The sequence below is a fragment of the Rhinopithecus bieti genome, unplaced genomic scaffold (assembly GCF_001698545.2).
Source record: "Rhinopithecus bieti isolate Rb0 unplaced genomic scaffold, ASM169854v2 scaffold_26607, whole genome shotgun sequence".
NCBI classification, from domain to species: Eukaryota; Metazoa; Chordata; class Mammalia; order Primates; family Cercopithecidae; genus Rhinopithecus; species Rhinopithecus bieti.
In genome coordinates this window covers 1,439,837-1,456,223 of record NW_016812346.1, presented here as the reverse complement: position 1 = coordinate 1,456,223, position 16,387 = coordinate 1,439,837, and the positions used below count along the sequence as shown (strand labels likewise).

General features: G+C 44.4%; 1 protein-coding gene across 1 annotated transcript in view; it reads right to left on the bottom strand.

The window, feature by feature from the left end:
- The window catches only part of TENM4 (teneurin transmembrane protein 4), a 562,312-nt gene that overhangs the window by 75,476 nt on the left and 470,449 nt on the right, over nt 1-16,387 (bottom strand). The window contains exon 17 of the mRNA XM_017895920.1: nt 4,238-4,357. Coding sequence (XP_017751409.1) covers nt 4,238-4,357 — 120 coding nt within the window. The remainder of the gene's footprint in view (nt 1-4,237; nt 4,358-16,387) is intronic.

The window sequence follows — 16,387 nt, the reverse complement described above, 5'->3', positions numbered from 1 at the left end:
AAAAAAAAAAAAAAAAAAAAAAGATGTAAGACTAGAATCTTGTGTCCTTTCCCTTCTTAAAACAGAAAGTTTAAATCAAGTAATAGGTGAACCACTGGAGAGGAATTTAATGGTCATCTGACCTAGTCCCCCTCCCATTTGATGCATCAGTTTCTTCTGTAGAACCACCATCAAAGGCCCATTCAGTTCCTACTTACACAATTCTAGAGACGAGGAGATTGCTAGATCCACAGGAGGACTGCTCTGTTTTAGGTTAGTTCTGACTGTTAGAACTTTTTTTTTTTTTTTTTTTAAACTGAGTGTGAGTCCCTCTCTTTCCAGCTTCTTATTCACTGGGCCTGATTTCTATCTGCTGGGGTGACTTCAAACTAGTCCGTTCCTTCTGTCACAACCTGGCTGTAGTAGGTATTTTCAAGGCCTGTCTTCATTGGCTTTTTTGGATGGAGAACTCCTAACTATCAAACTGGATAGCTCAAACTTCACCTCCTCCACACAGCCTTAGTTAGTCAGAATTCCGGCTTCCTCCTTGGGTTCCACTGCCCCACATGCATGGCATTGCACTGTGATTGCTTGTTGAGCTCTCTGGCCCACAGACATCGAGTCCTCTGTCTTTTCAGAAACTAGCCCAGTGCTTGGTGGTTAAAAGTTGATGGAGTAAATGCATGAGTGACAGCATCAACTGCTCCTGAACTGACATCTACTAAACACTCTATGTCCCTTCTCACTTTGGCTGTTACTGCAGTTAAATCTAAGGTTCACCTGTGCAGTTGGTGTGAGAGACTTCAGTGCAGGGTCTGATTTTGACCCTGATAAATCCACCATGGGGGAATGGGCCCATTCCTGCAGCTTGCTCTTCTTTCCTCCAGAGACTGCAAGGATTCTGCATGGAACCATCCTGTCCTAGTGTCAAGTTCTGCTCTTGGTAGATGGCATCCCCAGATTTGGGGCTCCAAGCTCCACAGCCTGACTCTTCCGCCCTTTGCAGGAGCTAGCACCCCTTTGCCTGTTCCACATTCACTTAGGTGAAGTTGGGCCTGACCATCATTCAGTGATAGAGAAACACCTGGGGTAGGGTTTATTTTGAATCAAGAATTCAGGTTTTGGTTCTCTAGGAGAGCACCCATGATTTTGGGGAAATACTCAAAGAACAATTTTTCTGTCACAGAACTGAATAGCATCTGTGCCTTGACAGAACATTTTTAACTGTCAAACAGAATTTCAGCCAGACTTATAAGCTCCCTTCATGAGAGGTTGTATAGAGGAGGGAGGAAAGACAAACATGGAAAGACATATTCCCAAGGCAGTGAGCAAGTAGAGGGCAGCTGGCCTTGCCAAGAGCAAGTAATGAGCTGGGGCTAGGCCTGCTTCTCTGGAGGGGAAACCCTGCTTTGGATATGAATGTGAATGTGACCCCAAAGGGAAGGCCTGGGTGTCATATGAAGCCCAAACAGTGCAGGGCCATTCTGAACACTACTACTTGCTCCATGGCTGAATTATATCACCTTTCCAAGCCTCAATTTTCTCATTTGTAAAAAGAAGCTGATGATCATAATCATTTGGCAGGGTTATTGATTATACTGATGGGATAATAGATGGGAAAAGCACAGGGCCTCACACATTCCCTTGTCTTGGCCCCTACCTCTCCCCTCCCCTCCTCTCCTTTCCTTTCTTCCTTTCCCCCTTTCTCTCTTTCCTTTCCCCTTTTCTTCCTTCCTCTCTTTTCTCTTTCTTTCTGTTTTTTGAGACAGGGTTTCACTCTGTCACCCAGGCTGGAGAGCAGGAGTACAGTGGGGCAATCATGGCTCACTGAAGCCTTGACCTCCCTGGGCTCAAGCGATCCTCCCACCTCAGCCTCCTGGGATGCTGGGACTACAGGTGCATGCCACCACACCCAACTAATTTTTGTATATTGTTTTGATAGAGACATGGTTTTGCCATGTTGCCTAGGCTGATCTTGAACGCCCAGGCTGGTCTTGAACTCCTGTGCTCAAGTGATCCTTCCACCGTGGCCTCCCAAAGTGCTGAGATTACAGATGTGAGCCACTGCACCTGGCCCCCAATTTTCAATTCAATGAACCTAATCTGCATCTCTTGCCTGTTATTCTTTTAGTTTGTCTTCATGGCCTCTATTTTCCTTTTTTTAAAATGATCTCTGGCTAACTTCTCTGCTACTGTTTTCTGTTTGTAAGCTTCTGTAAAGGTGTGAAGTCTGGGATTTCAGCAAGTGGGTGTGTGTGTGTGTGTTTGTGCGTGCACATGCGCACGTGTGCGTGTGTGTAGGGGTGGGGGGGCTGAATGAGGGCAAGTATCATGGTGCCTTCCTGGAAAGCGAAGAATACAGGGTCCCTGGACTTTCAGTCCACTTGCGCACACTGTTATTTCCAGACCATATCTCTTAGTCTTACGGTTTTTCCTAAGGCATGAGAGGTAAGAAAGAAGGTGAGTTAAGGAAGGGTGGGAGGGCAGTGGTATCTGTTCACATATAACAGAGATTTTTGTATACTAAGAGAACAAGTGATAACAAGCGATAACTTTCCCATACATTAGGCTGAGTTGGGAAGAAAATTTAAGCCCCAAAATGCACTGGTAAGAATTGATCTGAAACTCAACCTCTATTGCAGCAATTCTGGCTACTGTGATGTAATTTAGGAGGCTGATGCAGGAAACATGGCTGATATTTAGCTCCATGCTCTCAGTGGGCAGTAGAAATTGCAGAGGAAGCACAAACAGGAGGAATCGGGAGGTGTCAGAGTGAGCTTTCCCCAAAGGCTACTGAACTTATGCCAGACTTGGTGTGTGTTTTGAATCTACTCTAACCAACTACAACAGGGCATAAGGACTGATGATTTGCCATCTCACAGGAGTGACTGGCAAGTTTCATGGCAAAAAAAAAGGCAGTCCTGAAAGGCTTCTTTTGGATGAATGTTTCACAGCAGGTAATAATGTGGTCAGAATACCTGTTGCCTAGGAGGCTCACATCTGCCACTTTCATACAGCAGGCAGCATCCTTCACGCTGTAGCTAGTGTCTTCATGAGGGCCTTCCTGGGTTGGAAGGTGTACAGGGTAGGGAACAGTGGCCTGGCCTGGCCAGTTTATCCCTGAGGACTGGCCACTAACGTCTTCCAGCTGGGCCTCTTCCTTTTCACATAGAGTGAGAGGCAGGGAGGGGGCACCCCATGCCAAGCTTGCCAACCCCATCTAAGAGGCACACATGTCTACAAACAGATGAGCTTCTACTTCATTATCACCTCGGCCGGGACATGTTCACATCTGATATTGGATTAAAGAGGTGCTAAAATCAATCAAGCTGGAGCATAATTTCCAACACAGAGTGAAAATCAACCTTATGGGCCCACGCTTAGCCAGATGGACTGCCACCACCTGGTTTTATTAAAAATAGAGGACTTGTCATCACTGACAGCCTAAATATTCTACTTTCCTCCTTCTCTTTTCTTTTTCTCCAAAATATTATCATTGCCTATCCTGTCACCATCACCTTCTCCTTCAATAATCTGTAATTTTAACAAAAAGCTAATATTCATTGTATACTCATTATGTGCCAGACACTGAAAATACAGCAATGAATCAAAGTGTGGTGGGGAACTAAGATTTACTAAACACATACTGTGTGCCAGGTGCTTCCTCATCCACCATATCATCTAACCTTCAAAACCAATCTGTGAAATAAACAGCATTAGGACCATTTAACAGATGAAGCCAAGACACAGAGAGGTAAGGAGAGTTATCCCAGGACACGCAGCAGGTGGGAGAGCTAGGGCCATTAAGGAAGCTTTACTTCATTCTGCTGATGGTTCTTGGAGGAATTCAAAGGTCAGAATTCTGTCATCACCCAAATGGCTTGCACAGATCTAGGCAGCTGCAGGATGGAAACCGCATAACAGGAATGGCTGAGATTTCTCAAGCTGTCTGTTCTGTAGAAAGTGGTTCACATGACTGTTTTATATCATAAGTCATGGAACAGGATATGTATAAGGTACGCTCTCCTTACTCTGAGAACCAAATGAGAAGAAACTGCTAAATCTAGAGTCAAAGGGACATAGGCCAGAGTCAGGTACAAGGTCATACAATTAGTAAGTTGCAGAGCTGTGCATTTGAATTCAGGCCCTCTGAGTCCAAGACCCATCCTCTTTCCACATTATCAGTTCAGCAGCAGCTATATGGCCAGACCACAAGAGCAGGACCTTCACTGTTTCTGACTCATAGAAGGTCTCCTACCTGCCATCTTGCCTGCTGATTGTATATCCAAAGATAGGGTTATTGACAAAACTGATGTTCACACCAACCAGGGGGGTTCCATCTGATGTCATCACTTGGCCACGAATAACACAAGCATGCCTGTGGGAAGAGAAGAGAGCACAAACATGATATACCTTTCATGATCAGAGCCCTGGCTGGCAGGGAACCCCGAGAGGCCAGAAGACAGAAAATCAGTACTGAGACACATCTTGTACCCAGTGGCTCATGGTACTCACTCAAGATACATAATAATCTTTTAAAAAAACGTCGCCTCAGTTTAGGGCATCAAAGTGTCCTTGAGAGAATTGCTATTGGGAGGTGATTCAATGTTCTCACTTGGAGGTTATTTTCTAAGGATACTATACTATGCTGTAAGGAGATAAAGCTGATCGCAGAGGGCAATATCACCTAGTTCTGTGTGTGTGTAGTTCAATGATCTGGGCTCAAATCCTGGCTCTGTCACGTCCTAGCTCTCTGAACTTCAGTAGGCATGTGCCAGTTCTTTGAGTCTTTGTTTTTTCATGCTGGTATAGGGTAAGCTCCACAAATGGCAATGGCTATTACAGCTACTAACAGTCTCATTGGAAGTGAACATACAAACAAGTGAGCAGGATAGAAGGTACTTCCTTTCATCTGACATTCGAGATAGGAGGACAGATGTTAGCATGCTCTCGGAGTGAGTTTTGGAACCTGACACCTCTCCCAACATCCCTCCTCCCACTCTTACTCTATATTTTGCACAAGAAATTACCTGCTTTTCCCAAACTTGCCAGGCGAATGTTACTTAGTGCCTCTGTCTGTGCAATGTTCTTCCACCTGCCTAAAATGTCATTCCTGCACTCCTCTCCCAATATTCTCACCCTTAAAGACCCAACTATTAATGACACCTCTTCCTTGAAGCCTTTCTTGATGCCCCAATCAGAACTAGTTCTTCTCTCCCACAAAACCTGATGCAGACACCTTGATACTTTACCAAAGCATACACGCTCCTCCCTTCCACTAGATCCTGAGCTCTTTGAGGGCAGCGTGAAGATTTCTTTCTTTCTCCTCACAGTGCCTGAACTATGTCGAACAAATCCTAGGTTGCTATTGAAAACATGATGGTTGAACAAATAAATGGGACAATTAGAGATCATCTAGAATGGTTGCTTTTCAAATATTCAGAAACAGAAATGTTTGGGTAAATGACATTTTATAAGGACTCCAAAGCGGAAAAGGAATGAAAAGATCTACCCTGGATGAAGTTGGGGTGGAGGTCTCCACTCCCTTGGGCTGATTCTGAGGGCAACTCTGTGTAGTCTCCATGTCTGGAGAAGTCAGTTAGAAGATCCCTAAGTTAGTGGAACTTTCTCATTGTATGGAAGAGGAAACCAGTTTCCAGAGAGGTTATATTGTGTGCCCAAAGCTCCACAGAGAGCAGGTAACAGAGACAGGACTTGAACCTGGGCCTCACTACTCCAGGTCCAACTCTAACCAGTCACTTGCCACTGGCCACGGGTGGAATTGAAGGCACTGGCTGGTCCAACATCCTCAGGGATCCACACACTGGGGAGAAAGCCCTCGCTGAAAGGCATCTGAGACAAAAAACGCAGGCGCTGTGCACCACATAACCTTCTCTATTCACCTCAGGTAAGAAGGCTTTTCCTTCTGGCCTAGGGAAGAGCTAGTGACGAGGCCCATGGGCATTCATTAAAAAAAGATCTCAAATTCAGTCCCTGCCATATGAGGTACCCACACCTCTACCTTCCTAGAGTGATAAACTTTTCTCTGTTGGATGAGAAAAGCAATTAACACCAGGCTTGTAAAGCAGCTGGTCTCACTAGTGTCCTTTCTGAAGGCAAGAACAACTACCCACAATGCACTAGACTCCCCACCCCACCCCACCCTCCTCACCTCACTCCATACAATCTGGTTAATGCTAATTCAGTCAGTGGTTTCCTTCCGAGGCCCTTGGTCTAAATGCAATTACACGGCAAACAAGTTAAGCGGGTGAGGCTCAGCAAAGACTTTCAATTCTGCTCTGAAGGTCTTCCAATGTATTTATGTGAAATTATCTCTCCACTAATGGGGAAGATTTATTCCACCGATTGTATTCAGCTGGTTCTGAGAGATGTTTTCTTTAATGGAGGACAATTGAATTTTGTATTGCTGGAACTCTGTCCTTCCAGAGAATTACTAACAGATCTCATCTCCTGATGCTGGCCACCATCCAGCCTTCTCCAGACATATGTGCCTCTGGATTCTGCCTGGACAGTAACCAGCCCTGGGAGGACGGCTTCCTTTCTGGGGCTGTCCTGGCTGCTGCCCCTCATACACATGCAGGCCAGCCTCCTCTGATTGATCTCTCTTTGGGGATTTCCTGATAATTGGGAAACACTGAATCGGCACCGTTTGGCTACCATGTAGCCTCCAACTCAGCAAGCTAGAGCAGATGCAAGTTTAGTCCGGGCTCCCGTGGATTGCTTTTGGATTCTGGGGAAGATTAGGTTGACTCCCTGGACACTGATAGGCCATAGAGGCGTCTTGCCAACACAGGCATTTGGCTCAGGAATTAAGTCCTGGAGAAAAACACTTCCATCCCCGTTCTGTTTTCATGATTTTCAGTTGTCAGGAAAGCCCGGATTAATATAAAGCCTTCCCTGGAACAAAGGAGATGGAAGTCAGCTCGGCGGGGGCCTCTGAATTGTGTCTTGTGCCATGTGCGTTTGTCCTGGGAGGTTTGAAAAGATGCGAGTGCTGGGATTCCCTATGCTTGCTTTCTGCATCCATTTATTTAATGGATACTATCAGTGGTGTGCTGGCAAATGTTTAATGACTTCCAAAGAAAAAAAGAAAGAAAAAGAAAAGAAAACCAGCTTCAACTGTAGCATTTGCTCATTTCTGTGGTGTAAATGCTCTCATTCTGGCTGTTTTCAAGCTACCAAAGAGATGCCACTGAACACAGAGGTGGCAAGAGACACATAGGAGGATGCCATTATGCGATACTGCCACCGTGGAGATGCGATGGTCCTGAGTAACTCAAGAGAAAACGTAACATCAAACATGGCAAAATAATTAGAAAGTAATAAGTTTTGAGTATTTATTACCTTTGCTTTTAACATACCTTATTTAATTTTATATAATTTAATTTTTAATAATGGCTGTGTTTACCAACCAGCTTGCCGAATTTCTGAACATTTAATAATCAGTTCTTGTGAACTGGTTCAAGCTGGCTTCTGCATACCACTGGAACACTGACCCTACACTGAGGGTTGGGCACTTGCTCAGTGGTGGAGATGTGGCTAAGAAATAGTTGCTGCTTTGAATGTAGAACTCTGCAATGGAAGACTGCCTTAGTGAAAAACCATTAACGTGGGAGCAAATCACTGCCACCAACTTGGCTTTCCAGCTAGCTCATATGATCCTCTATTACCAGTCCTCTATTTGACATGATTTGCTTCCTCACGGTCGCTGTCTTGGTGTAACGGAGTTTTGGACTGTTATTTTCTACTCATCCTTAAGAGTCTCAACTAAGCTGTCACCACCTCAGTAAGGTTGTCATCAACTTTTCCTGACACAATGAATCACCCCCTCCTTTGGGCTTTTATACACCTTATAAGTATCTCTCTAATATTTGATGGTCATATTATATCATTTGCATTTATATAGCCATCTCACATGTTTACGTGTGAGCCAGAGGAGGGCTGGACCACATCTCCAGAGAGGGTAAGCATGGGATGCTGCTCTCAGAGTGTTTGTGAAGTGAAAAACAATCAAGTAACTGGAAGAGAGAAAAAGACTTGCTCAAGGTCATCCAGAAAGGAATTCACTTGGCTGAGCTGACACTAAAGCTAGGTCTTCTTACTTCTGAGGCCTCACTCTTACTACTGTGTTATGTACCTGCAGTCACTAAAATTCCTTTAATTTCATGAAAAATCAGGCACCTACTACGAGTCAGGCTCTGTGTTAGGTGCTAAGTTCCAGAAATGTATGAATTACGGTCTCCACTTACTTGCTAGAGCTCACAAAAGCCAACATGAAATGCCCCCGTGTAGTTGTCTCTGACACCAGTGAGTCAACACATGGGTTTGGCATATGTCAGGCAGCTGGGATATAAAACAAGCAATTAGGCTAGGTGAACTCTGCCAGGAGGGAGCGCCACTGCCAAGCCAAGGGTGGTGTCAGACATACTGGCATGAGTCCAACCACACACTCAGGGCCTGACTGAGGTGCCCTTGCTGACGCCAACAGGGGAGAAGATCTGCCTGACTGCTTCTTGAAGAGAGTGACAAGGTTTGGGATCAACAGAAGAATCTGCTGGAGACACAAAACCGCTCCAAAACAAAATCAAGCAAATAAAAAGCCAACCTCAACTGTTGCTCAGGGAAAAGTGGTAGGGCTCTGGTGGCAAGAGCGCTGGGCTGGGAGTCATAGTTCCCAGTTCTGACTCTGGGAACTAACTATATGATTTTGGAGTCATCTGACCTCTCTGAACCTCCCTCCTCTCATCTGTCAAATGCAGGCTGAAGTTTTTCCCAACTGGTATAAAATAGAATTCAACATACATTTAAGAATTTATAACTGTTTTAATCTCATACTACCCAATCCAGCTAAAGCAGCCCTATTACACGTGGCTTCAGAATCTTAATGGAGCTCATGCAATACTTATATTTATCGCTAAATTGTTCCCTCTATCTGGAGACTTCCACCTCTCCTAGAGCATTCAACAAGCAGTAAACACCACTCCTGCTCCTTCCGGGCTACTCCTTATGAGCTCTGAGTGCTGTTGCTCTGCCAGGACAATCTTTTCCCCAGCAGAACATGAGCTCCTTGAAGACAGGGACCAACCACATGTCTCTCACTGCTATATTCCCAGCATTGATCATGGTTGATGGCCATTTCTGAGTGGGGAAAAGAAAACCTCCTCCAAAACAGGTGTTTGCTCTGGAATTTGAATGCAGGGCACAGAGTAAGCTCTTGATAAAGTATTTACACAATGAATAAAGAGCTTATGTGCTTCTGTTACTTAAGGTGAGGACGATGTTAGAGAACTTTGAGCTACTTGACCTTGACAGGGATATGGTTAGAGAACCCAGGGCTGGAAGAGTTGTGCCCTTTCAAGAGGCTGGCCCACACTCTCCCTCAAAGTTTGGGTACGTTCCCCTGGAAGACTCACTTGCCTCAGCCTAGCTCTGACCCTTTGATTCTATAACCTCCTCATCTGTACCACCTGTGGTCTGGAAAACTTTGAAAAAGAATGCCAGAAACAAAGATAGATTGATTAGTCAATGTATATTATACAAGCAGATAAAGGAAGGCAAAGGGAGAAAAACTGTAGCTTTTATTATTATTTGTGTGTGTATGTGTGTTATTTTGTTATTAAGTGAAAGCAGCTACTTTGGTGTTCAGGAGACTGGAATATCATTTGGGATCTAGGTGGCAAATGATAACTCTAGCTTTTCTCTCCTTTAAAGCATTTGCTAGTCTATAACATTATTGATTATGTAAATCACTCCTTTGCATTGTGTATTTTAAACAGGTTTATTTGCCTGACTTGTATAAATCCTTAAACTGTTTCCTGCTAACTTCTGCTGACTGAATGGGGATCTTTCCAGCATCTACTACAATTTATCTGAAGTCTTGTAAGAACATTACCTGGGCCCAAATGAGAAGCCTCACTTCACAGTCTGTGACATTACTACCACTGAAGGTGTTTCCAGTCATAGCCTGACATTGTCCTCTCTGCAGTTCCCAAGACCGTCTTTCCAGCCCAGCCACCAGGCTGATCTGCAGCTCTCTCTTCCTAGTTTTGATCTGATGCTCTGCCTCAGTTTCTTTAACCAGCTTTTCCAGCCCAACATCTTCCGCCTATATACGCATTCTTGGGAAACCCCTGATTATGAAACATTTGAGTCAGAAGAGCCCTTCCTGGTCACCTCTTTCAAACTTCTTTTGGTAAAGATGAGAAAATAAAGTTCAGACAGGGAACGACTTGCCCATTCTTGCAGAGTTGCGGGGGAGCCAGGACTGATTCAAATGCCGGATTCACCATGAGAACTTGGGAGAGCCACTCCACCTCTCAGGGTACTCGCAGTCTGACCGACATGTACCTAACTATTTGAGAATCCCAACTTGACTTGGCTGCCTCACAATTCAGAGTTCACATGATTAGAGCCGGGTTCTGGAACCATTTTTGATTGTATGTCCTTTCTGCAAACATTTCTGAGCAGGCTTCTTCAATGTATTTGCATTCATTTATAAATTGCGCACATGTGCTACCATCGCTGGTTCACCCTGGGAAGGGTAATATACATTTGGTGCAAGGTTTGATGAGTATTCATATTTCAAATAGCCTTCTTGATAATTTTGACTCTTTTAGTGAACTCTGTTAAGATTGTTGATCATTTTGAAACTCTTAGTTAACTTTTTGCTCAATCTTATGAAAATAATCATGTTTAACCTCATAGCGAGATTGAGGAAAGTATTTAATATTAGGAGTAGAAGTTCAGCTCTGCCATTTTTTTTTTGTTTGCTTGTACTTGCACCATTAGTATTATTTTCCATTTGTATTTACTTTGCAGGAAAACTTTAAAGCCACTTTACCATTTTATGAGTAAGTTTGGTTAACACTAGATTTTATACAGATACACAGACATGCACACAAACAATTATGATATAATATAATATTATGTCATAATACACAATAAACAGTAATACACAATAAACCAGTGTGGGTTCACTGTCCCTCTTTCTTTCTTTTCTTCTTTTCTTTTCTTTTTTTTTCTTTTTTTGAGACAGAGTCTCACTCTGTCACCCAGGCTGGAGTACAGTGGCATGATCTCAGCTCACTGGAACCTCTACCTCCTGGGTTCAAGTGATTCTTGTACCTCAGCCTCCTGAGTAGCTGGGATTAAAGGGGTGCACCACCATGGCCCAGCTAATTTTTTTGTATTTTTAGTAGAGACAGGGTTTTGCCATGTTGGCCAGGCTGGTTTTGAACTCCTGGCCTCAAGTGACCCACCTGCCTTGGCCTCTCAAAGTGGTGGGATTACAGGCATGAGCCACTGTGTCCGCCCCACTGTCCCTCCTTCTGTGGAGTAGATCTTGATCTCCCTCAGAATGCCTCATGTACTGGTCTAGACATGTAACCAAGTAACACAGGAACCAAAGGAACAAATCAGTGAGAATCCAACATTATATAGAAACAAACCAGTCTTACTTTCTTATTTCTTAAGATAAAAGAAACACTGTATAGATAGGGCCCCTAAAATTTTCTTCCTGTTCTCATGGCCCACCTTCGGTATCCACCTTGGGACTCCGAGAGAGTGTATGTGGTGATTTTTTTGTATACAAAATAAACTTGAATATGCTATTTATTATTATACCCCAAAGCCAACTTCTCATTGTGTTTCAATCTTTATAACTTATTTCAAAGCTTACCTATATTTACCATGTTTATTTTCCAATAGCCTTATGCCCAAACCAATACAACTTGATCTAGTCCTTTTTAAAATTTTTTTGAGACATGGTCTTGCTTTGTCGCCCTGGCTGTAGTGCAGTGGCATGATCTTGGTTCACTGCAACCTTTACCTCCAGGGTTCAAGAGATTCTCCTGCCTCAGCCTCCTAGTAGCTGGGATTACAGGCTCCACAGGCTCCTTCAGATTGACAGGAGGGAGGAGTCTACCTTTTAAGTTACAGGGGTCTTCTCAGTGACTGAGTCCACGTTCCTCATGTATAGGTGTGGTCAGTGATGTCTGAAGGTGGGGCAGAGCTTCCCTTCCATCACTCCTTGAGGATGGGGTACCACCAGCTCTGCCATGGTGCCATGACACCACCTGGGGCCATCTAACAGCAAGATGGCCCAGCAACTACTAGTGTCTTCGGGGACCTGAGGTTGTGCTTCCTGCAGAGCCCAGAAACCACTGTTCTGTGGCCTGCTAGCTAAGCACAGCTGTTGAGCTCCTTCAGACACCAAGGAGCGTGAGCTCCCAGGCTGCAGAATCAATCTCTCAAGCCTGTGGGTAGTCTGGCTGCTCAATGCTGATGCTTCAGGCTGAGTCCTCTCCCACAGGAATCTTCTAGAATATTTTCTGCTGGCTGATAAATGTGTACACAAGAACAGAGCCCTTGACTTGTCCACCATACTATGCTTCTGGGGAACTGAGCCCATCAACTACGGCGAGGGAGAAGCAGGACTGAGAGGGTCTGGCCAGCAGGGAGCAAGGCCCTTGTCCCAGGTAAGTGGGTTGGTCATGTCTGGGGACATGGCTCAGAAATGCCATTATTGTACCTGGGGACATGAGATATGTGGTGCATGTTTAGATAGGCTGCTTTCTATGCTGTGTGGCCAGAAGCTTGTTTCTAAGAAGACTTTTCAGGTGATGGTTTGTGCCGTTAGAAAAATACAAGGCAGCTCTGCTAAAATGTGACTCCAGCCACAGTCTCTCAGCAGACAAGTTCATTCCATGACCATGTGTCTTGCCTTCTGTCAGGGCACAGGGCAGGTCCTGTTTCACCAGGAAAGGGGAAACTAGAATGAACCAGGATCAGACCCACTTCATGGGGAAGGGACTGATGCCAGGCAGAAACACAGCTAAGGGACTCTGCACAAAGTCCAGCTCAACAGGCTAGAGCTGAGGTGTACAGCAATACACAGCTGGCCTGTGATGGAAATAATAAATCAAAGGATGAGGGAGGAGGGGCTGTAGCGGCATCACGAAAGGGCTCCCAGAGGCATCTGGATGGGGACGTCCATGTGTCACTCGGTTATCATGCCCAAGTAGAGCAGGGATGGAGCTCCAGACCCAGATATGGCAGGGATGGGAGCCTGTCAAAAGAGGACAAGCTTTGAGTCCTTTGGTGCCAGGGCACCAGGATGCTTAAGTCAGACAGAGAAAGTGGGGCCAGGATTCAGGGACAAGGCAGAAAGCCATTTGGCACAACTGGCAAGTCATGGCAGACAACAGTAGCAAGGATGTGAGTTGAGCAACTGGGGCTGCTCTAAGCCCTTCTTCTCAGATTGGGATTGGTCCTAGAGGCCTGCAGGGTTAGATTCACAGGGTGGACTCACATGGCCCCCACTGTGGTGGGAGGAGGAGACCCAGGCAGGGGAGGCACGAAGGGCTGGATATCTCCCCTGTAGCAAAATACACACAGAGGCTGCATCCCTCCCTGTCAAGCCCCTGATTGTGGGATTTGCTTGAAGCAAACTCTTAATGCCTCTGAGATCTAATTGGAGGGCCAGTTAGACTACCTGCAGAGGTACCTGCAAGACCTGATCCTATATTCTCTATTGAGGGCAACATTAGTAATGTGAAGCATGGCTCTATAAATATTTTAACTTCTTATTGCTTAAAATTTCTCAGCGTTGGATAAAAATACAGAAAGTCTTTGATTTACAAAGAGCAGAATTACAGTTTATAGTTTGAGATATACGAACCTTCACTTGGGATTCCAGGTTCTCTGGGACTCAGGTTTGGCTACTAACTTGCTGAGCCAGGGGCTCTCTCTGGCCTTGGAGTTTCCTCTTCCAGCACAGAGGGCTGATGGTCTGGAAGGTCCATTCATCCCTGCCATCCTAAGGTGCTGGGATATTTGCCCCAATTACACAACTACACTGATGCTTCAGGCTAAGATTCTCATTTTTCTCCCAGTTCTCAATAGTGACACTAAAACCTGTATGTATACTAATGCTATAGCTAATGCTAATATTAACATTACTGCTATTTAGTGACAGGGGTCACTAACACTTAATGAATGCTTACTGCCCTAACACCTAAGTGTTTTATGTGTGCTAATTTAATCCCCACAAAATCCCCATGAGATGTGGGTTATTATTTTCATAGTGTAGAGGAGGGTAGTGAGGCACAGAAAGATTAAGAGACTTCTCTAAGGTCATACAGCTAGCCAATAGTGAGGCTGAGATTCCAACCTCTGAGGTCAGTGCTCTTCAGCACAAAGCCTTATTGCACATGGGTTTTTTTATGATGTAGTAGAATATTGGAGAGCAAGTCAGGGCCAGGTGGGGTGCTAGGGTTGTAGTGGCACCACACTGTATGGATTTCTGAACTGAAGATGCTGAGCTGGGAACATAAAGGACTCAGCGGAGAAGAAGAGAGGCTCAGTACATGGGCTCTAGAGCCACCTGGGCTTGGCTTCCAATGTTGGCTCTGCTATTACAAGCCCTATGACCATGGCCCAGATTACTTAACTTCTCAGTATCTCAGTTTTCATTGCTTTAAACAAGGGTAATAAAGTCCGTATATCATATGGTCTGCCCGGAGACTTAAAGGTGTTACTACCTATAAAACATTCCAAATAGAATATCCTTGGTAAATGTTAGGTGTTAGTACTGAACGCATGCTATGAGCCAGCCATTGGGCTTCTGGGTATTTTATCTCATTTAATCTTCCAAACAACCTGGCAGGGTAGAACTAGTGACCCCACATCACAGGGGAGGAAGTTGAGTCTCACCAGCCCAAGGTCACATGCTCTCACTTTCCCTAGGACTTGAATCCAGGCTCTCTCCCTCTAACCCAGAGTCGTTCCCACTGCACCACAGCATCCTCTGCTAATGCTTTCTGTGATGGACAACTAGCAACAAGCTCAAGCTACAAAGCAAACAGAGATCGTAATTCGTTTTTGAAATCAATAAAGGGATGATCAAGTGGCAGAGGAGGAGTTGTTAGCTGCTCATCAGGATGATGTGAGAACTCGTTGTCTGCATCCTGAATTGAATCACCTAGTTGCTTTATCATCATAAACATTCATTTCAGTGCGGGGAGGGATTTTTAAAAAACCAACATGAATAATATATAATGGCTGACATTTTGGAGGAAGCAGGATCTTTGCCTTCTTCCATCTTCCATCAGGTTATTTATCATTGTCTTTCTTTTCTTTCTTTCTTTTTTTTTTTTTTAAACTGATGGGGTACCCTGTCAGTTCAGCTTGTTCTGAAAATGCAGGAGTAGAATTCAATAATAAATTCGCTCAGAGGCCAGCTGTCAGGAAGTTGGTGTTTATTTGAAGTCCATTAGATGATCTCTGCTGCTCGGCCTCTTGAGGGCTTCCTGAGGGATAAGACCTGGGTGGAGGTGGGGGGTGGGGAGCAAATGCTCTTCTGAAACTCCTGTGCCACTGACGCTTGCATATGGCTTTAGGTTCACAGTGTGCAGATAAAAAACTATATTGCATACATGGTCATTTCTCTTTTCCATCATTTTTCACTCTTGAAAACTCTTGCTTTTAAAATTCCTGGAAGCTTTGTGCCTTTATATAGGGTATGAAAGGAATTTGAAGACTTAGGTGGAATCAAGGTTATTTCACTCCTGTTTAGAGCCAGTTTTAGGTCCTGATTAAGATGAAAGGCTCGAACTTGGTTAGTGAACGAGTGAGGGTCACATTTTTCTCAGTTCCTGCCCCTAACCCACTTTTCTGGCCTGATATTTCCCTCTGTTCTTCTTTCTCCCACATGCCCCCTTTGCTTACCATGCTTATATACCACAGATTTCCTAAGCCCATCTTGATTTCAAATGTCAGAGCATGTCTTCTGACCTTTGATGTGGAAAATAGTGTCATCATAATTATTCTCCAGCCACATTAAAATTCTCTGCATTCTCTGATTGTCCTGGAAAGTTATGCTGTTGCTCACACTGTTTCTGCAGTATAGAATGCTTTCTACAATCCTGTTCAACTGAAACCCACAGTAAGCAATACAGCCTATCCAGTAGTTCATGCATACACATACACATATAACTGAAATAAGTTTCATGAAATACATATTCTTTTTACAGTGATGCACTGATATTTTCTATTTCATTCTACTCCATTTCAGTTAAATTTACTTCTTTTTTTTGAAAATAATAGTTTCGACCTGCTGAATTGATTTCATGATGTACTAATGGGTTGTTATGACCTGCAATTTGATAAATGATGCTCTAATGGCCAACTCTCCTTACCAAAATTTTTGTCTCATGCTGAAGGCCATCTCCTGCCATAAGTCTTCATTCGTTCATTTGTTTTCAACAGCAAATAATTACTACTGCGTACTCTAAGCCTGCCCTGTGTTACATGCTGGAGAAGCAAAGCTGTAGGAGAGGCAGCTCTCACGGTGTAGGCTCAGGGGACAGACGTGCAGTGGGAGTGATGG